The sequence below is a fragment of the Dipteris shenzhenensis genome, chromosome 7, assembly GCF_047967505.1.
Source record: "Dipteris shenzhenensis isolate YYH24624 ecotype China chromosome 7, Dip_SZ_1.0, whole genome shotgun sequence".
Lineage (NCBI taxonomy): Eukaryota > Viridiplantae > Streptophyta > Polypodiopsida > Gleicheniales > Dipteridaceae > Dipteris > Dipteris shenzhenensis.
Window position 1 is genome coordinate 39,726,963 of NC_141602.1, and position 18,587 is coordinate 39,745,549.

General features: G+C 42.9%; 2 protein-coding genes across 5 annotated transcripts in view; both read left to right on the forward strand.

Annotated features, from left to right (window-relative positions):
- The window catches only part of LOC147900328 (flagellar radial spoke protein 4-like), an 89,040-nt gene extending 73,320 nt beyond the window's left edge, over positions 1–15,720 (forward strand). For 2 of the 4 annotated variants that reach the window (XM_087377277.1, XM_087377279.1), the window contains 3 exons: positions 7,809–7,919; positions 14,585–15,298; positions 15,426–15,719. In XM_087377277.1, the coding sequence (XP_087233403.1) occupies positions 7,809–7,919; positions 14,585–15,187 (714 nt within the window). In that variant the 3' untranslated portion in view covers positions 15,188–15,298; positions 15,426–15,719. Of the gene's footprint in view, positions 1–7,808; positions 7,920–14,584; positions 15,299–15,425 lie in introns of all 4 variants that reach the window. The other 2 variants (XM_087377280.1, XM_087377278.1) reach the window with 2 other exon arrangements.
- On the forward strand, positions 12,978–14,051 carry LOC147900329 (small ribosomal subunit protein uS9-like). The gene is made up of 2 exons (XM_087377071.1): positions 12,978–13,467; positions 14,033–14,051. Exons 1-2 carry the CDS (start codon positions 13,232–13,234, stop codon positions 14,049–14,051), a joined length of 255 nt encoding a protein of 84 aa, XP_087233197.1. The 5' UTR covers positions 12,978–13,231.
- Positions 15,721–18,587: the final 2,867 nt, after the last annotated feature.

Sequence of the window (18,587 nt, forward strand, 5' to 3'; positions counted from 1 at the left end):
TCGGAGGAGCATTTTATTTTCAGGTGCCCAGTGTACTACGAGATCCGAGGTTGCTACCACTGCCTCTTCAGAGACGGCTCCGGGCACCTTTCCAGATTCCTCGCCTACCCAGATCAGAGATGCCTCGCGGCCTTCATTCACGAGGGGGTCTGACATAGAGAGCACTAACTCAGGCGACGGGGCTTGGCCACATCATCAGACACCTCTCAGAGCAGGATCATAGAGTTCTTCCCATCGAGTGACATTGATCGTCCAGTCTCTAGCCGCAGACGTGACAGAGACCCCGACCCGACGACCGCAACACGACACACGAGACATCGAGGGGACACACAGATCACTCTGGGGGACCTCCCATCATTGTTTAGACCCGGGATACGTCCCACGGGAGTCACGGTGGCTCTGGTCTTGCATCGAGCCTCTTCCAAGAGACCGAGACGCACGGCACCCCTTGACGGGCGATAGCGTCCCATCACCGGTTATGCACCAGCCAGGGTGACATGACATACGGAGGATTCCGCTCCGCTCGAGTCCTTTTCTTTTCATTGTTACATCCAGATGTATTTGATTATGTTAGGATTCAGCACGGGTGATGATGCTCGTTTTAGTAGCTCCACCCTTACTGTGATTTGTATCAGGTTTTCTTTCAGTCTCATAGACCCATCGGTCTTCTGAAGACTCTAATAAAATTTCTTTCTTTCTTTCTTTCTTTCTTGCTGGTTGAAGTAGTTTTTTGAGCTTTCTTCGCGACATTTCTCCTCCCCTTGGTGCTCTCTGCTGCTAGCATGCTTCCTGGACCTGGACGCCTCCATTCTGGGCCATTTCTGGAGGTTTTCTTGACTTTCTTCGCGACAAAAGTCTTCCTTTCTTGAATCTGAGCTCATATTCTTGGACGCCTCACTTCCTGCTCCTGCCTGGTGCAAGGCGCACTGACAAGAGAGCTGCTGGTAGGCTGGAATCTCCATTCTGGTGGTCGCAATCATGGCGGATCTGTTTCAGCTTGCTGAACCCTCTCTTTCTTGATCTCTTTTGGTGCTGGAAGTCACTCATAGGCAGCTCCCTCCTACCAGAGTCTGCTGTCTGTTGTTCAACCAACTTCTAGGGCTGTTCTGAGGTGAAACAGGCTCTTCCTGTTGGCTGTATTCTTATCTTCTCTTTCTACTCTATGCTACTATCATTCTTACTGAGATTTTGCAAGGTTGGATGCCCTGCCATTGGCCCGGGAGAGGATTGGGGTCACTGGTTGTGATACCCTCTTCCTGGGGGTGCATTGGCAAGCCTTGGGCTCAGTAATGGCTTGGATATATGTGAATGCATTGCTTGGCATGCTGTCAGGTTTTTCTACTTGTGTTATGCATGGGTATTGAAAGGAACCAAGAGAATAGCAGTGGGAGTTGGTCACTAGCACAGCCACTAGTTGGCATTGTACTGGGTTGCACCTGCGGGTGAGCTCTTGAAGGGAGTCCCTTGTATTTGAGCTAACCAGTGATTAAATAAATACCGCAAGGGGCGCCAAGTGTTGGGGCCAACAGGTGTCACTTTTCATGCTTTTGAGAAGGGGATTCTAGCCTCCCTTGTCTTAAATGGTTCAATGATGCTATGCAGTGAAGATATATGCTCTAAGTTTTGTTTGTGGGCAATGGCAATGTTTCAAGTTGGCTGTATTTCAGATTTGTGAGATAATAGAGTCAGTTACACTGCCCTTTGTCGGTCAAAGGCCGGTTACATTGGGTATCTCTTCTTCGCAGCAGTTTGCTCCTGTGTTGGAGAATATTAGAAGGTAACTCCTTTTCTGGAGTTCAGCTAGATTGGACCTTGCATCCAGAGTGGTGGTTGTGAACCAGGTTTTGCTAGCCACAGCCTAGTATGTGTGCTTCTATTGGTGCAGTTCCAGAGATTGTATCACTCAGCTCATAAGGCCTATCATGAATTTTTTATGGAGTGGGTTAGATGGCACTACAGACACTATTGCTAGAGTAGCTTGGGACACCTTGATCCTTCTCACACAGGAGGGGGGTCTAAACATCATAGATCCAGACTTGCAATGTAGAGCCTTGCTTGCAAGTTCGTGGTTAGAGGACTTATGCCTGGGGATGAGCCTTGGAAAAATTTATTCATTCACGATATTCAGGCTTGCAGCCCCTCCTCAGGGGGAGATTGGATGGACAGCACTAGATGGATCTTCACCTCAGCCCATCTCAGGTCTCCTTCCTCCCCGCTTATGGTTGCGATTCTGAAGGGTTGGGCCAGCTTTAGAAGTACCCTTCGGAGAGTTCCTTCCTCCTCTATCGAAGAGATTGACAAGAAGCTGATTACAGTATACTTGATGAACGTGGTAGGCAGGTTGGTATGTATGAAGAGATCTAGTAGCTAGCTAGGAACGGAATGGAAATGTGGAAAAGCAAAATGGAAAGGAAAATGAAAGAAGAAGTGCTAAGCAATGATAACCAAAATACTCACATGTAGATAGCTTGATGTTGACTGATCTCCAAAGACTCAAGACAAGTACAACACTATATAGTGTGACACTAGACTCTAGAAATCCATAGTGTATATGGGATAACTCCCAATATGACACGTGGCATGTCTAGGACTCACTAGACTATAAAACATCCCCTAGACACCTAGTACACTCACTTTTGACTCACTTTGGCTTCATATTCCAACACCCCCCCATGAAGGCAAGGTGAGAGACTATTGGAATGGAACCAAGAATAGAACATGACAATGACAGTCATTAGAACTGTGCATGCTGGTCTAGAACTAGATATGGTTCCCACACAATCTCAGAGGCAAGTGAGCATGGCTCAGAGGCTAGTGAGCATAACATAGAAATCTCATCTAGCATGGCTCAGAGGCTCATCATGCATGCATGCATGACCAACTCAGAGGTCTAGGAGACCAATGCACCAACATCCTGGAACTCTCAAGCTAGGCCTGATAAACAAATAGACTTATCAAAGCCAATACATATGGCTCTCACAGTGCATCCCCCCTTGGCTTCATAACAGGACATGTTAAGAAGCCACACACCAAAAAAATAAGAAAACCAATATATCTTTTTAGGAGGACTATGCAAGGTAGAGGACCTTTAAACTCAATGAAAACCAAACACTCAATACATATCATTTTAGGGAGACTACCCAAGGCAGAGGACCCCAAAATACATCAAGCATGTAGTAATAAATAAAAATCTCTCTTTGTGAAAGAGATGTCCTCCAAGTAGCTAATGCACATGTGTGCACATCCCTGCGAGTCAATGACGATGTCAATGAAGCACTAGGTAGGAATGTCCCAAAATATGTGTCGGTGAAGTCCATGGGTAGCTACATGGAGCAATTGCATGATGACTCTCAAAATGCATGAAGGAGAGTCACCAATGTTGAAGTAGAAGCCTCAGGTACCAAGACCAATCGAAAAGTCAATCAATGTGAAGTACCTCAGGCACCGATCGAATAAGCAATGTTGAAGAAGTCACTTGTTGATGTAGAGTGGTCTACATCAAGCTCAATGTAATACACTAATCAGAAAGATCACTGGAGTGTGTCGAAGTAGTATCGGAGAACTCACATTTAGCTCGAGAAGTCTTTACCAAAGTTTGGAGTAGTCACGTGAAAGAGTCACCGCAATGTAATGTCAAGAGCTCACATCAGCTGACGGGCAGAGAAGATAGAGGCAGCGTGGACAGCAGCTCCAAGAGAATGACAGGCAGAATGCGGGCACGAACTTGCGGGCAGCAGCTCCAAGAGAATGTCGGACAGAAGGAGAAAATGGCAGGCTGGAGCAGAAGTCAACAATGAAGAGGATGGACAGCTCCACGTTGAGCTGGTTGCATCATGCTTGGGCTGTCAAATCATTGAGCTCCAGAACAAAATTCGCGGACAGAAACAAATTTCGTCACTTCTTGCAAGGGCTGTAACTTTTCACAGAAAACTCGGATTGCAATGATGTAAAAACGAAATTTGTAGTACTCAAGATCCTCTATAACTTTGCTGAAGACACAAAGCTGTGATTCTGCTTCTACCTCAGGATAGAAGCAGAACATCGTCCGCATGTCACAGAAAGATGTAGCTGAAGGAAGGAGAAGAGAGGTGGTAGATCATGGCGTGGAGAAGAGAGCTCAAGGAAGGAGAGAAGAGGGCAACCTTCCAAGGAGGAGGAGTTAGAGTAGCTTCATTGGCCTCCCTCACCTCAACCTCTTGGAAGGGAAAGGGAAAGAGAGAGCAGGGCTAGGAACATGGCTCTGATACCATATGAAGAGATCTAGTAGCTAGCTAGGAACAGAATGGAAATGTGGAAAGCATAATGGAGGAGGGAGGCAGGAAAAGGGGAAGAGGCAGGCTGGAGGGGTGGGGGAGAGGATAGGAAGACGGAAAGGGGGAGGGAAGAGAGATGAGAAAGGCAGGGGGCGAGGGCCGGGTTGAGAGCCGGGGAAGGGGCCGGGAAAAGGGGGAGAAGGGGCGGGGGTGGAGACAGGCTGAGGACAGGGGAGGAGGGAGGGAGTGAGGCAGGAAGAATGGTAGGGCTGAGGGCGGGGGAGGAGGGGGCTGAGGGCCTGGGGCGCCAACTCCCTTTAGTAAGAAAATCTATCAAAATATTGAGTATGAGATGAATTTAACAATATGTCACCATGAGTATGAATTATTCAAATTAACATGGTCGTGTTCTACACTAAAAGAGCTTCAAATATGTCTTCATACCTTGAAATTTAGGTAACACATGAAAAAGTTACATTAATTTGAAAGGAGATGGGTTTTTATATATTAGTATATTTTTTGTTTTACCCTCCCTCATTCAAAAGACCTTCCCCCTTGGGCCTCACATATTATGAAAAAAATGTACAAATCTTAAAATCTTGCATATTTTTCAAGGTATATACCTTATATTTTGTGGGAAGGGGGACATGAAATTCTCATATTTTTCCCTTGCATATTTGAAATTTTAAAAGGAAATCCATGCATATTATATATGCACCTTGTCCCCCCATACATTGGATTTTGGACGAGGGTAGTAACATATTACATATTGAGTTGGCGCCAGGGCTGAGGGCGGGGGGAGGGGGACAGGTAGGCGGGCTGAGGGAGGGAGGAGGTAGGTGGAGAGGGAGGGGCTGAGGGAGAGGGAGAGGAGAGGGCTGAGGCGCAGAGAGGGGGAGGGAGCAGCTTGGAGTGGGGAGGAGCAGCAACCGAAACACTCCTTTTCATGAGACACACGTTCCAAATATGGATGAATGAAAACCACAAGAGCAAGCTCTAATGCGGGAGTACATCATGCCATGCATGAGAAAAAAACCAGCTTAAAAAGAGCCAACAAAAATCCAAGGTGGAGGCTGAAAATGCCACCTTAAGCCCTTAAGCCTGAAGGAGACTCAGAGAAGAAAGGAGATCCTCTCCAAACTTTGTAAAATGTAACTGTTTACTTGTCTTACATTGAAATCTTTTGATATTATAATTGCATGTCCACTCTTTGGGACAGCTTCTTGTAATATAAATATACATGGATTTCACACAAAGAAAACGCGTGTGTACCTTTTCCGTGTTTCACTATTTCGGAATGTCGCTTAGGCAAACTTTCTATGATTGCCACTCTGCTCGTCAAATAGACTACTCTGTTTACTTTTCTTATAATGAAATCTTCTGATATTGTAATTGCATGTCTCCTCTTTGGAGACTGCTTTTTGTAATAAAATCATTTCACCCAAAAAAAAAGAAGTGTATGTATTGAAAGTGCAAGAAAGTTAGAAGCTTTCTTTCACTGTTTTTAGTTTTGAGTAGAAGCTGCTCCTCTTTGGAGCAGCTTTGAATGTACATTTTGTTTTAATGATATACTTCCTATTACCGAAAAGACAAAAGTGTGTTGAAAGTGCAAGAAAGTTGGAGTGGAGAATGCAAGACATGAATGTATTCCACAATAAACCAACAAAAAAACATGCAAAATACAAGAGAGAGCTAGGTTATATATGAGAAACCCATAAAAAGTCAGGTATGTATGTAGATATATGTATATATACACGTATATGTATATTTGCCTAGTGTATCAACAACTAACCATCACGATGTGTGGTTATCTAATTACCTTGAAGTTTCTATACGAGTTTGAAGGCTGCCACTGTCTTGTTTGCAAATGTGCATATCATCCACATTATGTCTACTTGAAGTTGCGTAACCTTCAACAAGATTCCCATCATACTTTGCAAGCCCATTTGTCATTGATAAAGCTTTATTAAAGACATAATGCCACTTTGAGAGAAGCCTCACAATGATCTGCAAAACACTTTTGCTAGGCATTTTGCATTTAGAACCTTGTGAGGCATTCAATCAAAGAGAGTTAGAGAGAAAGACCAGGGAGGAGCACTGGGACACTTGTGAAAGGGACTTATATAACCTTTGAAAGATTCTCTCATCCAGATATGCAACATTTTCATAGGCATTCTATTGAATAGCACTGATGCATCTATCACAAAGCCTCCGTAGGTCAGTACTGTTCATTTGACTCCAATTAGGAATGAGTGTGCCTGCTCTAATCCGCTTGGGTATTAATGCACAGGTTTGGGGCTTGAGATCTCTGCTCAAGATTGCATTTCGTAAAAGAGCTCTATGTTGATGACTCTGAAGCATCATGGCTAAGTCTCCACTTTACAAGCAATCAAGAGGTAGCTTCAACAAATGGATGATGTAAAATAAAAAGATGTGAAATGCATCCAGGATGAAACTACTTCGTGATCGTCCTCTTATGCTTTGAAGGATGTGCCTGTTTTGATGTGGCTATATTTATAGGTGCAAGTCCAATATTTCTCTTTTACCACTGACTTGAGACACTCTGCATGACCTGAGTCATTAACCAACTTGACTCGAGCCCTAGCTATAACGGGCGTTTGGACCTGATAGAATGGAGACAACCACTGATAGGACATGGAAATTTCCCAGCAGAACACCAAGATTGCTTAAGTGATATTTAAGTTTTATTCAAGTGTTTTGGACAGCATCAACCTAGCAATGGTCCTCATTGTATAATGTAGTGATCAATTAATGGGTCAAGAGACGTTGCTCACTCACAGGTGTCATCACCAGCAGATTATCACTGAGAGGAGGAATTCATTCTTTCTTTGGCTTACTTCGGAGCATGACATGGCAGTGTCTACATGGTCACAAATGATAGGAACATATTCAGCGAGTTTGCCCTGCCATCCACATTCGGAGAGCGCAAAAAAATATCTATGGGATTGCACTCATCCCAAGAATATTTGGTCTGGGATTGGCCGACGAATCTAGATGACTGACCACTGCAATTCGGGCAGTGCTTTATGGGCTTCGGCACCCTTGTCAACCGTTGCTCTTTGAGGCGGAGCCCTTTGATTGGACATCACGACCCTAGGTCACCTGAGACCCACTATTGAGGCGAATTGAGGAGAATGAAATGTGGCATAGGACTTATACCCACAATGATGGGTGTTGGATCAGCCTTGGGGGAGTAGCCATGCATTATGTTTAAGAGAACCTTTCATTTTGGAATACGACATCTCTACTTGGGTCTTTGCTTTTTTTAGTCCTTTTCCATTGACTCATTCTTCAACTGGTTAGTAGGTAACTTTACTCTAGGGATCAGGGCAATAGTTACTAGGGTTGTTTTAAATATACAAGTCATGTACATGACTTTGTTCAGAGGCTGCTTTCTGCATTTAAGTAGCAGGAGATGAGCACTTTCAACAATACTCTTGTAATGTGTAATATATTGAAATTGTCACATCTGTGATACTCTTGTATGATGTGAATATTCAGAAAATTTACAACTTGTTTTGTTATGTTGTGCAGTCAGAGGTATCGGCATATCCCCCATTCCCAGGATTAGAAATCAACTTCCTGAGAGCACAAATAGCACGCATATCAGCAAACACTGTTTTAGCCCCCAAAGGATACTTTGTGGTAAGTCTCTTTAAACCTAAAATATATAGTTTTTACTGGTCAGTTCTTCTCAAAGATGCATATAACATCTCTCTCTCTCTCTCTCTCTCTCTCTCTCTCTCTCTCTCTCTCTCTCTTATTCCCCGTATGCATGTCTGTGTGGGGTGGATGTGCACAGGCACATCCTGCATGTATTCCCTTTTGCAGAAATTCATGTATCCCTGTGCATGGATAATCGAGTGCGACATCTTTTCCAAATGTGAAATTCCAAGCTAGTCCCCTGATTGACATTTAACATGGCATTGAAAATAATCCTTCAATGTAGTGGAAGTTTAACTTTCACAATTTCTTCATTCAAAAAATTAAATGCATGGCACACTTTTTTTTCTTTCCTTGGAAAAGTGCCCAAGATGATGATACTAGCTAAGGAAATAATCTTGCTCATGCAAGAGATGGAGAGAGAGTGCAGTTAAATGCATTGAGACTCTGAGGGAGCTCTTATAATTTCCTCTGCATGAGAATCATGGCATCTTCTTTCAGTTTATTGGTTATATTGGTCAGAATTGGGAGTCACTGTTCTTGGTCAACCTGACGAAATTCATTGATTTCCCTTTGCTGGGTCTGCTAGCTACTGCGATTTTATCATATTGTTTTGTGAAAATAAGCACCTTGGTTGTACAGAAGTCAGGCTGTGGCTCAAAGGAACCGAAGGGAAACAAGCACAAATCAATTCCATGGTTACACAAAATTTGACCATGACAGCCAAAGCAACTTACGGAAATGAAAATGCAAAGTAATGAAGAATGAAGAAGTTTTAACTCTGTTAGAAAGAGCCAACAAGGGGGAGAATGCAGCAAATTATGCCACGTGTAGGCGGTGAAAAGAAAACTGTGACGTCAAAATTTGAGTAAGCCTCTTTAAGGCAACGTGATTGTGGTTTCAAAAGTCACAAAGTGTGGATAGGATCAGCAAAAACCTATAAGAATCTTAGAGGCATGAGCACTGAGTTGTATGTCCATCTAACACCTAACAGCCACCATATGTTGATGGTCCCAATCATTTGTTACACTGATCATTGTATATCTGAGGTAGAGAAATCTGTCCTTCCAAAATTGAGAGCCCACACCCAATTCCAGCTCTCCGAAACACTCTAGAATAGCTCCCTTCTGAACTCTTGACAATGAGGAGATGGTCCCTCCTAAGGCAGCCTTGTAAATGTTCCCCAAGTTAGAAAAAATAGAATTTGGAGAATTGTCAAAGTGGTCACAATCCTGTGCCAAAATACCCTAAGGCCTCCTTGATATTTTCCAACAAACAGCTGTGTTTCATTTTGAACTTGGGATCAAGTCCTCGTTTCATCTGAATGGTACATTGAGACCAAAGTTACAGCAAGTTTCAACCCAATAGTCTTAGCCACAGAATGAGAAAGACATGACACTAAGGGACATCCATATCTAATTATGTAGTCAGCTAAAATGGCTAACGTATGCCTTCATGAAGATTGGAAATACACACAAGAGGCATGAATCACCCATTGTTGGTTGAAATGAAAGTCATTGCATCCAGCGTTCTGGGTATGGGCAGTCCACCCTGTCAGAAGCTTCTTGAAAGTCAGAAGGAAACTTTTCAGGGGACCAATGACAAAATCTGAAGAGGGGAGAGGAGAAGAGTGGAGATGAGGAGAGAGGGCACAGCTAGAGAGCACACCACAAATGACTAACTGTACACTAGAATTAGTTGAAAAAATAGAATATATACAAACCCTTTTAGGGTTAGGGTTAGGGGATCTAACCCTTTCCTTTATAGCACTCTATAAGGTTAGTGCTATGCACATATGATCACGTGATGGTGCTATGCACACATGATCACATGATGTTGAGCGTGAACTCTCAACACCTTCCCTCAAGATCAACATCATGAAGTAGGCCTTCCTTCAAGATGATGATTCTGGGGAATTGAAGAAGGACTGAGCATTACATTCCATCACACCCCTTTGATGGGAATGTCCTTCCTCTGCATCAAACCAAGAGCTAGTCGGTGTTTCTCGAATAGCTCTTTACCGAGTGGTTTGGTAAAGATGTCTGCAACATTTTCTTTGCTATCACAATGCTGCAGTGTGATGTCACCAAGTAACACTCTTTCTCTGATGAAGTGCTCTCTGACATCAATGTGCTTTGTTCTGGAGTGATATACTGGATTTTTGGCCAATGCTTGAGCCGATTGATTATCACAGTATATTGTTGTTAGCTTTGACTCATCAAAGTAATCTGTTTCTGACAATAGTCTTCTGAGCCATATAGCTTCACATGCACCTGTAGTGAGTGCCCTATATTCTGCTTCAGTTGAAGACAAAGAAACAGTTGGCTGTTTGTTTGACAACCATGATATAGCACCTTGACCAAGGAAAAATGCATATCCCTGTGTCGATCTCCTGGTCTCATGATCTCCAGCATAGTCACTATCACAGTATCCATGCAACCGTGGATGACTTCCTCTGTATTCTATCCCAAATTGTCTCTTGTACCTCTGATGTATCTCAAGACTCTTTTGGCTGCATTCCAGTGAGACTGTTTTGGATTTGCCATAAACTGTGCTAGTGAGCTTACTGCATAACAAATATCTGGCCGTGTGATTGTCAGATATATAAGAGATCCAATGAGTTGCCTGTAGTATCTGTCATTGACTGTAGGCTTTTCTGAATCTTTAGTAAGTTTCAAACTCTGTTCCATGGGAGTGGCTGCAATCTTGCAATCTGCCATATGAAACTTCTTCAGGAGACTGTCAACATACTTGAGCTGACTCATGAATGTGCTATCTGAATCTCTCCAGAACTCAATTCCAAGACAATAGTGCATAAGTCCAAGATCTTTCATGTCGAACTCTGCAGATAAGTCTTGTTTTAATTGTCTGATGAAGCTATCCTTGCTTCCTGTCACAATCAGATCATCTACGTACAAAAGTGCAATAGTAATATCTTCCCCTTGAACTTTGTAGTAGAGAGTATGATCTGCATTGGACTTCATGTATCCCAGATCAGCAAAATATTTGTCAATTCTGCTGTACCAACTTCTGGGTGCTTGTTTTAAGCCGTAGAGACTTTTCTTGAGATGGCAAACCTGGTTCTCCTTTCCTGGTTCAACATAACCGGCTGGTTGTTGCATGTAGACTTCTTCGTCTAGATAACCATTGAGAAATGCATTCTTGACATCGAGCTGATACACATTCCATTTACTGAGTGTCGCTAGTGATATCAAGAACCGTATGGAATCCATCTTTGCTACTGGAGCATAAGTCTCATGATAATCTTGGCCATATTGTTGTGCAAATCCTTTTGCAACTAATCTGGCTTTGTATCTCTGAATACTGCCATCTGGATTGTACTTCACTTTGTATACCCATTTGTTGGCTATGGCCTTCTTTCCTGGTGGAAGGTCGCATAATTCCCAAGTGTTATTTTTATACAAAGCATCCATTTCTTCAGTCATAGCAGTTTGCCATTCTGGCTTATCTACTGCGTCTTCGAAGTACACAGGCTCTTCTGTAGCCATGATGGTAGTCATAAGAGCATAGTTGGTGGTTTCCACCTGAATTGCTTTGCCTTTCTGAGCATATGTCAATCTGGCTGGTGGTCTGCTTTCCCTAGTAGACCGTCTGAGCTGCTGTGGCGCTGATTGGGGTGTTGCTGGCAATTCTTGCTCTTCTTCATCAACTTGTTCTGTAGATGACTGTGAAGTCGATACTTCTATCTCCTGTGTAGGTGAGGTTTTCCATTCTGATTCCTCATCGAAGATTACATCTCTGGAGATAATGACTTTGCGGTTGATGGGATCATACAATTTGTATGCTTTGCTTTCTTCACTGTAGCCAACCATGATGCATTTGTGTGACTTCGCATCCAATTTCCTGCGATGATCATCATGTATGTGGGCATATGCTATGTAACCAAATATGCGGAGATGCCCAATGCGTGGCTTGTGTCCAGTGAATGCTTCATAAGGAGTCATACCTTGTATCGGTTCGGTAGGAAGCCGATTAAGCAAGTAGTTAGCTGTAGCTATTGCTTCTGCCCAATACTGATTCGGAAGATGCTTTTCACTAAGCATTGCTCTAGCACTGTCTGCTAAAGTCCCATTCTTCCTTTCAGCTATTGCATTTTGCTGAGGAGTATCTGCACATGTGAATTGTCGTCGAATGCCGTGATTTTTGCAAAAGTTCATGAATGCTGAAGACATGTATTCACCTCCTCTGTCTGATCTCATGACCTTGATCTTTCTGCCTGTTTGGTTTTCTACCATGGCTTTGAATTCTTGAAATCTGGCAAACACTTCAGATTTCTCTTTCAGAAAGTAGACCCAACAATATCTGCTGTAGTCGTCGATGAAGGTCAAGTAATAAAGTGAACCATTGATGCTGCGGGTCTGGGCATAACCCCATACATCTGTATGAATCAAATCAAGAATACCTCGTGCACGAGAGGTACTTCTGACAAAGTTGGTTCGCTTTTGTTTGCCGAAGCAGCATGCTTCACAAACTTTTCCAAGAAATTGTAGCTTCGGAATCCCAATTGCCATATTCTGATTCCTTAAATCTAACAAGTACTTGAAGTTGACATGACCATATCTCTTGTGCCATTTTGCAGATAGTGGCATCTGTTGCATTTGAGCTGACATGGCATGCTTATCTGGTACTGTAGCTAGCATCCTGTATAAGCGTCCTTCCTTGACACCTTTTGCTACTAGCTGACCTCTTTTGGATTTGTCTCTGATAGTGCATTCATCACCGTCGAAGATGACTTTGTAGTTGTGTTCCGTCATTTGACCTACTGACAAAAGGTTCTTGCTGAGCTTCGGAACATAGAGCACATCTTTGACTAATCCTTTTGTACCAGTGAAATTGTTCATAGGAGGCGGCTTCCCGTCGCCATTGAAGGAGGCTTCGTTTGAGTCAGAGGCGCTAGCTTTGGAGAGGCGTGGCATGGGTCGCAGAAGATGGAGGCGGCTCGTGCTGTTGAGTTGCCTCAGCCGTCACAAGCTGCACCTCAGGAGCTTTCGGTCGCCATAGCCAGAGCTAGAGCTTCCCGTCGCCATAGCCCCCCTCTCCCCACCTCCTTCCCCCATCTCTCTCTTCCTTTGGCCTCGCCATGACTTCCGTCGAGTCTGTGCAATGCTTCGGCCGTAAAAAAACCCGCTGTTGCCGTCGCTTACTGCAAGCGTGGCCGTGGTCTCATCAAGATCAATGGTTGCCCCATCGAGCTCGTTGAACCCGAAATCCTTCGCTACAAGGCCTTTGAGCCTGTCCTTCTCCTCGGCCGCAACCAGTTTGCTGCCGTCGACATGCGAATCCGCGTCCGCGGCGGAGGCCACACTTCTCAGATCTATGCCATTCGACAGAGTATCGCCAAGGCTCTTGTCGCCTACTATCAGAAGTACGTGGACGAGCAGTCCAAGAAGGAGATCAGGGACATTCTTGTGAGGTATGATAGGACATTGCTTGTCGCCGATCCTCGTCGCTGCGAGCCTAAGAAGTTTGGAGGAAGAGGTGCCCGTGCTCGTTTCTCAGAAATCTTTTTGTCTCTCCCTTGCAATCAAAATAGTCTTTCACAGCTTTTGGAAGCTCTCCCTCTCACAAACAAGGAATACTCTCTTTCTCAAGAAATGAAATCTTTCAAAGAAATGGACACTCAATGAACGGAAGTGGACGGAATTTCTTCCACAATGAACAGAAATTTTCTCTCAACGGAAGTGAATGGAAGAATCTCACAATCACTCAAGAGAACTCTCAATCTCACAATCTCTCTCACACTCTCAAGAATCGCAATGCCTCAGCGGAAGGCAAGGTAGCTCTGATACCATGACAAAATATGAAGAGGGGAGAGGAGAAGAGTGGAGATGAGGAGAGAGGGCACAGCTAGAGAGCACACCACAAATGACTAACTGTACACTAGAATTAGTTGAAAAAATAGAATATATACAAACCCTTTTAGGGTTAGGGTTAGGGGATCTAACCCTTTCCTTTATAGCACTCTATAAGGTTAGTGCTATGCACATATGATCACGTGATGGTGCTATGCACACATGATCACATGATGTTGAGCGTGAACTCTCAACAACCAACATATTGCTCTGTTCAAACAGGTTTGAGCACTACAAATAATCTCAATCATGTGAATGTTTTAGAAAGAGAGAAAGGACCCTTTTGCCTTCCCAATTAAAGTCTGAGATTTGCATCATTGTGTTGTGGCTTTTAAGAACATATTGGAGCAACTGACCCACCTATAGAGAGGAACTAAACTATTGAGGTGGCCTAAGCCCCAAATCAATGAATTTAGCTTTCCTTCACTTGAATTTTATGGGTGTGAAGAAGACAGGACAACCTAGCCAGTTATTCCTTCAAATCTGGTCCAAATCCACTTGCTGATAGGTCCATGTCATAAAAGGTTTTCCCCAGAACCTCAAGCAACCAAATCAACTATTGTATCATGCAGTTCCCTCTGTTGTTGAGCCTTGAAGCAGAAAATCTGCAATAAGTTCATCATTGATTTGAGCATGGCTATATTGTTTCTGTCTTTTCGCACTCAATAATTGTATGCTTGTAATCAAAGTCAAGAATGCAAATCTGAAATGTCTTTAAATAATTTCAAGATTGTCTGCATGCCAAAAGTTTCCATTTATTGTTGCTTTTGGCAGGCTGAAGAGCCCGAAGAAGAAGAGGAACCTAGTGGAAGACTTGAAAAAAATGAAGAATGGGTTATGCCTTCACCTACTGAACTTGGCAACTTAGAGGCATGGGTGCATCAAAATCCTCATATAAGAAAACAAGGTAGGTGCTCACTTTATATTCCAGAGATTGAGCCTCCAGAAGAAAGCGAAGAAGAGATGGAGGAAGAGACCCCAAAAGCTGAAGAAGAACCCCAAGAAAGTCCTGATATGTTGACTTCTGTGGACAATGATGCCGAAATATTAAAGGGAATCAAACCATGGTCAGTCTCATTTAGTTCCAACATTAAGGGATTAAAGCATAAGGTAGCTTGCTTGCGGTCCCTTCTCTGGCCTGGAGCATATGTGGTGGCAACTAAGGATAGTTTCAGCAATGTTTACGTTGGCTGGGGCTTCAAAAATAGCCCCTATGAACCCCCATCTCCTCCGGAAGTACAGAAGGAATACGATGGGGAATTAATTGAGACACAGGAGCTACCACCAATTCCAGAGCCAGAAGTACATGAAGAGGCAGCTGAGAGTGAGGCAGAGCCTGGTGGTGATGAAGAAGCAGAAGAAGAAGAGGAAGACTAATTCTCCATTTCCGGCATTGTGATATGATTTGTAGATTACTTCAGGTTAAATCTGGTAGCTTCACAGATGTGGACAATCTCCACAGTGCAGTTACATTGCTTATCCATCAAGGTACTCCACTTAACTTTGATAAAAGTCATTTGTAGTTTCTGGTCCTTCTAAAGCGCATGTTGAAAATCTTCTTTGTTAGATATAGTAAAGGATATCTTAATGATGCGATGTTTGTTTATTGTTTTAGTACGGCGCTTGGAGGAACACCTTGGATGTTTCAAAATATACATATGCACGGATAAGTTGAATTGTTAGATGCATCTGTTCAGCATAAAGATATTACACAGTAGACAAGAGAACACGGATCACGAGAACACTGATTGAAGGGAAATAAAATTGGAACTCTAAATTTTGGTGTTGCCATCACAGCAACTACTTCTAGTGTTGCATTAATTGCAAGACTTCGTGATTTAGTGGTCAAGATTATGTATTTTATAAGGCCTTGTCTTTGAAATCAAGGAAATCATTCACAGATATCTGTTATTAGCATTCATCAGGGCTTTTATAAGAAGCTGTACAAAACAGCTTTCAATAAAAGAACACAATTATGGTTTTCCAAAGAAAATTAGACTCTCTCTCTTTTGCACGTTGTGATCAAATATGATTACATCCTTTTCAAAGATGAAAATATAATTGTGGATGCTTTAACTTAAAATTTCTTAGTTGTTTCCTCTTAGCGTCATTCATGATATTGATGTAGTAAATGAAACCTTGGCATGAAGTTAAAACTGTGTAGGACACTATAAGACATAAATACATCTTAATGAGTTTTTCCAATTGGCAAGATGAAAAACTAGCAGCGTCAAAAAAAAACCCCACAATTTTTTTGGGGAGAAATCCATGTATTTTTATATTACAACAGGCTGTCCCCGCAGTGGAGCCCAGCAAATACAAGATAAGAAAATTTCATTGTAAGACAAGTAGACACACACTTTTTTTGGGGGGTGAAATCCATTTGTCATTATATTACAAAAAACAGTCCCAAAGAAAGGAACATCCAATTACCAACATTAAAAGATCTCATTATATGACAAGGTGGCAGGATAGTCAAGTTCCTGCGCCCGAAGACGATCATAAAATGACTGCCAGAGAGAAGCACGGAAGTAGTGATATATAACAAGAGGGGGATCACCAAAGACCCGGTGATTGCAATCCTTCCATAGGGTCCAGAGTGCCTAGTAGCGAACTAGTAAAAGAACAAATCATATCCTTGCCTCTGACAACCAAAAAAGCTTGCCCTAGCAAGTACTCGGAAAGCATGAGTAAATCTCCACAATTATCTCGACCTTAAGCGATGGTTGTGTATGTAAACTGGCAATAGACTTTGGGTCGTTTGGTATTTTTATCAACTTGTTGCATGTTTGTGTCTTATCTCTATTGCTCATATGAAATGACTCTGACCTTCAAGGAGTTGAAACTCCTCATTGTTATGGAAGGGGATTGCAAGACTTTTCAGCACTTTTGTTCGCCTCCCCTTCTATATGACCTGGGGATCAATGGCTTGGCTCACTCTTTCAGGGCCCCATGTTTTCTTTGAGAGACATGACTCGTCTTGGGCTCTTCACATCCGATGACACCTTGTGGAGTCGTGCTCTTTAGAGGATGTTCCGGCCACTCTTTAGGGTTACTCATTCCTCGGTTGACTCTCCATGGGAGGTTTTAGCTAGCATTGCAGCATGGCACATTTGGAGAGCCAGATGCACTGAGGCTATGGAGGGCTCTCAGGTTCACCCTTCTCAGACCTTGGCCAGTACTTGGACAGATACGGTATACACTCTGATGGTCATATGGGCGACCATGTAGGGATCCTCTCGAGCAGCCTCCTCCAGGAGAGTTACTTTTCTCAAGGATTGGAGAGACTCTCCCTTCCTTGCTGAGACTTCTACAGGGTTGAGTTGGCATTTTCAGTCTCAACCTTGGTTTCTTTCTACCTCATTCTTCTGAGGTGTTTTTTATTACATGCTTAACATGTTGTATTTCCGCACAAAGCTTGCTCTAACGAGTTTCTTTCTTACTTAATAGAAGTCTCTTTTTTGCCCAAAAAAAAAAAAGATAAAAACCCACCAATACGTATAAAGAAAAAATTTACAAGTTAAGCCTCAGAGAAAAACTCATGAGGTAGCCCAGTAAAAAGTTACATATCCACTGGAGGAGAATCAAACAAAAGATCCTCTAGTTTCAGATTGTTGCTTTGTAAAAAGTGATGCAATGGAGTAACTGAACCATCAATAAAAGCTAGCTATTTTTTGCCCTTGTGATTCTTCTTAATATAAGCTGGCAGTCGGAATTTTTGAATCACAGGGTCAAAAACCTGTTGTACCCAAGGATGAAAAGAATCCAGAGAAAAAGGAACATCTACATCTTGAACAGAAATAGACTCCGGCATGATCATCACAAGCGAAGGAGTTGGATCAACATCAGTACCATATGAAGGAGCTGCATTGGATAAAAATCACGACTCATTGTTTCAGCTTCACTGCGAGTATCAACCTGAGATAAAACATGTACAGTATCCTATATAATCCCCTCTTCAAGAGGAACATCCATAACCTGAGGAGGAGGTTATTGGTGCCAGGAAGATCCGTAAAGGAGAAAGTGAGAAAGTAGAATAACCTGGAATTCCTCGATCAAATCTCCAATCTAGAAGAGAAAGATCACTAAGGAAATCGGTTGGAAAGGAAGCAACATGGTAGTGAGAATACGCTTGATAGGTCTATGATGCATACCCAAAGAGAGATGTGTCCTAGCCTGTGGAAAAGAAAGAGTGAGGCCCTTGTCATCCACCACATCGTCCAATGTGGAGATACCCATTCGATGTAGAAAGTAGGCCTTCCTAGGCTGAAGATGGAGCCAATGGTGGATCAAAGACCCAGCTCCAATGAATACTTTGCAGAGGGAGGGAATTCCCAAGATCCGGGGGACGGCCTGGCCAATGCAGGTGTTGTAGTAGAAACTTCCAATCCTGAAGCAAGCCAAAACCAAGAATAGTACCATGTAGGTGCCCAAAGATATTATCCGATAGAGCCAGAATCCACTGTCCAAATGCATCAAAATGAAAAGAAGCAAACATACAAGAGAGCATAAGTATCCATGGCTGATGCTGCTCTGCTCCAAAAAAGTAAGCAAAAGTGTAGCCTTGCGAGCTATCACATGAGTGTCAATATTCAACCCCCATGCTTCTTGGATGAACAGACATAGCTGTACTTCAGTAGGCAAATCACCTTACGATCCATTTAGTGTGCCAAAGGCATTCCATTTCCCTGGATATGAATTTCTAATAATCTATCTTATGAAATAGCTTTTACAAAACCCATAGTCTTTCCTATGGAAGAGAAATAGGTCAACCAAT